This window comes from Lactuca saligna, chromosome 4 (genome assembly GCF_052625555.1).
Source record: "Lactuca saligna cultivar CGN05327 chromosome 4, ASM5262555v1, whole genome shotgun sequence".
Taxonomy (NCBI): domain Eukaryota; kingdom Viridiplantae; phylum Streptophyta; class Magnoliopsida; order Asterales; family Asteraceae; genus Lactuca; species Lactuca saligna.
The window spans coordinates 162,222,847-162,227,763 of record NC_136420.1 but is presented as its reverse complement, the minus strand read 5'-3'; the positions used below and the strand labels follow the sequence as shown (position 1 = coordinate 162,227,763).

Below are 4,917 nucleotides of genomic sequence, written 5' to 3'. Positions count from 1 at the left end.
TATTATTTGCTTGAACTTCAAAAAACAAATATTATGATGCATTTATATTAATATTTCCTAAACTGGTGAGTACAAAAATAAAAGAAGATAGGCATTAGGCCCAAACATTGGCGGGACCAAAAACAACATGTTCAACTACTGCACAGGATCGAATGAACGGAGGGCCCAATTTTTCTTGACTTGTCCAAATCAAATTTCTTGAAAACGTACTGCGAAATTGAAATCTAAACGAAAGAAATTGTCAAAATGAGTTTTCATTTTTGCATCATGGAGATGAAAGACGTAGCAAAGAACTTCGAACTGTAAGATTGAAATTTTTATTAGTTGATTATTATCTGTTAATTTTAATTATTCATTTCAACTAAAACGGCTTCTTTGCTATTTTTCTAATCTTTGCCTTGGTTCTTGTTTGCTCTTCTAAATGTGTGCTATATAAACTTTTCAAATTTCATTTGCTTTGGAGTTTAGAGTCTCGACTACAGATTTGACCATTCTAAGGTTATGCTTGAAGAAGATTAGAAGAACTTTTTTAATGGATAAGTTGGTGCCTGTTGTTATTTTTTTAAATTTACTTTCATAAATACGTGTTGATTTTTATTTGGTATCACATTTTAACTGTTGTCTTTACTTTATATGTAAAATTTATATCTGATGTCCTTTCATAAATATGCTTATTGATATTTTTAAATTTTTTATTGAACATTGAAGAAGGGACGTGTAGTGTTCATTGTGTTTTATTGGTGCGATGTATTGAGTTTTTATTTATGTTTAGTAATATTTACGTTTTCAGCATGATTTGCTGATATCATTCCACTAAAGCATAATATTCGATGATAGAAAATGAAGCTAAGGTGGTGTTTGTTTTTTAGAAAAAAACTCTTCTAACCTCTTAGTGCTGCGTGGCGCAGCACACGCGCAGCACTTTTAGGTTCGCAGCTGTTTGTTTTTCTGCAGACTTCGGGCTTAAAAACCTCTTCCCGTCCTCTTCCCCACACAGCAGTGGGCTTACCTCTTCTAACTACTTCTAACCTCATTAAAAAATCACTCCTATACCCTAAAAAAAAAAAAACGGCCGCATCTTTTTTTTTCCAGTCCTCGGCTTCTTCTCGTTCTTCTTCCCGTTCTTCTTGTCGGCTTCTTCTTCGTCCGACTCCAGCCTCCCGCCACCGTCGAGTCCGCTGCCAGCCGTCGCCATCGCCGGACTCCAGCCATCGCCATCGCCGTCGCCGGAATCCAGCCTCCCGCCACCGCCCGGCTTCTTCTTCTTCACAGGTAAGTTTTTTTTTTTTTTTTTTTCTGATTTCTTTGAGCACCGATTCAATGAAATTGATTACAAATTCTGTGAAATTGAGTACATAGGAATCAAACATAGGAATCAAACATAGGAATTTTATTTTTTTTTTGATTTCTTATTGATTTGACTAACGATTGTATGAAATTGAGTAGAAATTCTGTGATTTCTTATGCATTTGAGTACCGATTCTTTGCATTTGAGGACCAATTTTGTGATTTCTTGCATGCCCTCGGTTTCAAAATCATAATCTTTGCTTAATTGTTTTTTTTTAGTTCATTCATGATGTATTGTTGTTGAATATCTAAACTTTTTTGTTGATTATGTTGGAATATGATTAATCTTTGTAGCTAAAGTATGTATTCTATATTTTTTTTTTGTTATTAGCAATGGGAGATAAACATACATGGACCAATGAGCAAACAAAATGCTTATTGCAAACTTGTATTGAAGAAGTGCAAACCGTGGGTAGAAAAGGTTTGAGTTTGCACAAACAATCATGGCACAAGTTAGGGACAACTATTAAGGAAAAGTATGGCGTGGATTTGAATCAACGACAATTAAAAAACGCCTATGATAACCTTAAAGCCAAATACACAGGATGGTTATACTTAAGAAACAAAACTGGAAACCTTTACAACCCACAAACAAATACTTTTAACTTAACAAATGAGGAGTGGGAGGACTTTAAAAAGGTATACATATATACATATATACATATATATATATATATATATATATACATACATATATATATATATATATATATATATATATATATATATATATATATACACACATATTTATTCTTATATTACTTTTGTTACATTGATTGCGTTTAGGGACATCCGAAAGCTGCTTCTTTGAAAACCGTCCCATTATTGTTTCCAGAGCTTTGTGCAGAACTCTTTGATGGAAGCAGTGCATCTGGTAATCTCAGCTATGCCACATCCCAAACACCATCGGGATCATCTTCTTTCCATGGCGCACCATTACAGCTTTTGGACGCGCCTTCCATTAACATAGATGAAGATGATTTTTTTTCCAATCATACAAGTGAACATTTTACTCAGACTCCACCTTCTGCTGATTCACCTTATGTTGCTTCACCTTCTGGTAACCCCAACAAAAGGGCTAAACCTTCAACTCCTAGACCTCGAGCTCCCAGTGCCTCACCTGATCCACCTTCTTGTGCCTCGCCTAAAGCTTCTATTACTGCTGATGATTTAGCACTGGAGATGCAAAAAGCTCTACGCCATTTGACTCAAGGGCCAACAATTCCCCAGTGTTTAGAGAAGCTTGAGTTGCTCGAGTTAGACCCAATAGACCCTATACGATTTGCTGCGTATCACATTTTTGGAGGGACCATGAATATTAGAGAGATGTGGGTAAATTTGCCTAATGATCCACAAATATTAAGAGGATGGATCGAGATGACAGCTACAAGTTTAGGAGTTTTAAAGGATGGAAAGATTGTTCGTTAAGTTTATATGTTATTTGGTTATTTGCTACTTGGGATTTATGATATGTTTTGGTACTTGAATGTTATTTTGTTATTTGGTACTTGAATGTTATTTGGTTATTTGCTACTTGGGATTTATGATATGTTTTGGTACTTGAATGTTATTTTGTTATTTGGTACTTGAATGTTATTTGGTTATTTGCTACTTGGGATTTATGATATGTTTTTTGGTACTTGAAATTTATGTTATATTTTTTTGGTACTTGAGATTTATGTTATTATCTTATGTTATATTATTATCTTATAATATATTATTATCTTATGTTATTATATGTTTTCTTTATTAATAGGTTTGTAATGGATCACGACAAAAAGATACTACTCATAATTCTTATGTACTTGTATGTCCGCTACTTTTGGAAGAGGGGTGTAAAACGAGTTCGGGACAACGATTCGGAAATGACAGGACATGAATTTACGTTAGAGTTACTTCACCGTAATCCTCTACAATGTCTTGAAGTGTTACGCATGTCTCGTGAATCATTTGTCCGACTATGTGCTCATTTTAGAGTAAACTACGCGTTAAAGGATAGCAAACATGTGTCGGTTGAGGAGAAGATGGCTATGTTTTTGATGATGATCGGTCATAACCAACGTTATGTGATTATCAAGCGGAGATTTCAACACTCAAAGCAAACAATTCATAAGTTTTTTCATGAAGTGTTGGCCAAAATGTTGCTTTTCGCACATGACATTATAGTACCAACATCTTTTAATCCGAATCCAAACATTCCGGGACATAATAGGAGGCTACGACGGGTGTTCAAGGGAGCAGTTGGTGCACTTGATGGCACTTTGATACATGCTGTTGTCCCTGCAAACAAACAGGATTTATATAGAAGTAGGGGAAAAGGCGATTGTTACCAAAACGTATTGGCAATATGTGACTTTAACATGATGTTTACGTTTGTTGTTGCCGGTTGGGAAGGGATAGCACACGATTCTAGAATTTTATCAGAAGCATTAGCAAATCCACATGCACCATTCCCGCTTCCACCTCCAGGTAAATTTATGGTTATTTAAATAGTTTTATCTTTATTTGAAAATAAATGACTTTTTTTTACAGATAAATATTATCTATGTGATGCCGCCTATGCAAACATTCGAGGTTTTATGGCACCGTACCGTAATGTTAGGTATTGGCTTGGAGATTTCCGTCGAAGACGTGCATTAACGAATAAAGAAAAATTTAACCATGGACACGCAAAACTTCGGAATGTCATTGAACGTGCTTTTGGTGTCTTGAAAGCACGATTCCCTATACTGAAGAGGATGGCACCATTCTCGTTGGTTACACAACGAAACATTACTCTAGCATGTTTTGCGCTTCATAATTTTATAAGAAGAGAGGGACTACGTGATGAGTTTTTTGCACGATATGATGAACCAAATGTCTCGGTTCGGAATAACAATGCGGTCGTTGATAATGATGAAGATGAGATTCCAACACATGGTACTGCTGCGGACCGTGAATATATGAGCCAGTTACGGGATGAAATTGCCGAACAATTGATGCAAAATATGGAATGAAAATTATTAAAGTTTGGTTGTATGAATTTTATTTAAAAATGTTATTGTAAGACTAATTTCGTTGTTTGAATTTTATTTCAATGTTTTAAGACTACAATTATTAAATTTTTGGTATTAAAAAACTATTTTCGGTTTATTAAATTACTTTATTTTAAATTTTTTAATATCTGCAGCAGTCTGCAGACGTTAAGAAAACAAACATGCTTCTCATTACAGTCTGCAGCACTTTGGTCCACCTCTTCTGCTGCAGAGGTCTGCAGAGGTGGTCCGCAGACTTCAGACAGACTTCAGAGTTTAATATTTGATTTTGTATAAAAAGTTGAAAACATTAGTTAGTACTATTTTACGAAAAAAATTTAATTTATTGAATGATTTTTATATTTTATTGAATTTATAAATTTTAAGACCTAATTTAAACAATGGTAATTACTTTTACTAATTAAATTCCAAATGACAATACTTTATTAAATATTTTTTTAAATCACCACCATTAAGTAAAACTTAGTGAGTTTTGTAACTACATATGGTAGTTTTAAAAATGATGATCATATTAACCGAAAAAAACTCAATCAAA

The 4,917-nt window shown here is 34.1% G+C and overlaps 2 protein-coding genes across 2 annotated transcripts; both read left to right on the top strand.

The window, feature by feature from the left end:
* Positions 1-267: 267 nt before the first annotated feature.
* On the top strand, positions 268-2,829 carry LOC145040317 (uncharacterized). Its single transcript, XM_078988260.1, has 5 exons — positions 268-302; positions 1,093-1,272; positions 1,447-1,526; positions 1,679-1,986; positions 2,134-2,829. The coding sequence occupies exons 1-5, from the start codon at positions 268-270 to the stop codon at positions 2,773-2,775; spliced, it is 1,245 nt and encodes a 414-aa protein (XP_078844386.1). The 3' UTR covers positions 2,776-2,829.
* A 383-nt stretch (positions 2,830-3,212) lies between these two features.
* LOC145040316 (uncharacterized) lies at positions 3,213-4,343 on the top strand. The gene is made up of 2 exons (XM_078988259.1): positions 3,213-3,816; positions 3,880-4,343. Exons 1-2 carry the CDS (start codon positions 3,213-3,215, stop codon positions 4,341-4,343), a joined length of 1,068 nt encoding a protein of 355 aa, XP_078844385.1.
* Positions 4,344-4,917: the final 574 nt, after the last annotated feature.

Bases quoted from the DNA above. Each gene is read 5' to 3' on its own strand.
- LOC145040317 (XM_078988260.1), top strand. From the start codon at position 268: ATGGAGATGAAAGACGTAGCAAAGAACTTCGAACT. The intron at 1,273-1,446 runs GTAAGTTTTTTT...GAAATTGAGTAG, and splicing joins CGGCTTCTTCTTCTTCACAG to AAATTCTGTGATTTCTTATG. The intron at 1,987-2,133 runs GTATACATATAT...GATTGCGTTTAG, and splicing joins AGTGGGAGGACTTTAAAAAG to GGACATCCGAAAGCTGCTTC.
- LOC145040316 (XM_078988259.1), top strand. From the start codon at position 3,213: ATGACAGGACATGAATTTACGTTAGAGTTACTTCACCGTAATCCTCTA. The intron at 3,817-3,879 runs GTAAATTTATGG...TTTTTTTTACAG, and splicing joins ATTCCCGCTTCCACCTCCAG to ATAAATATTATCTATGTGAT.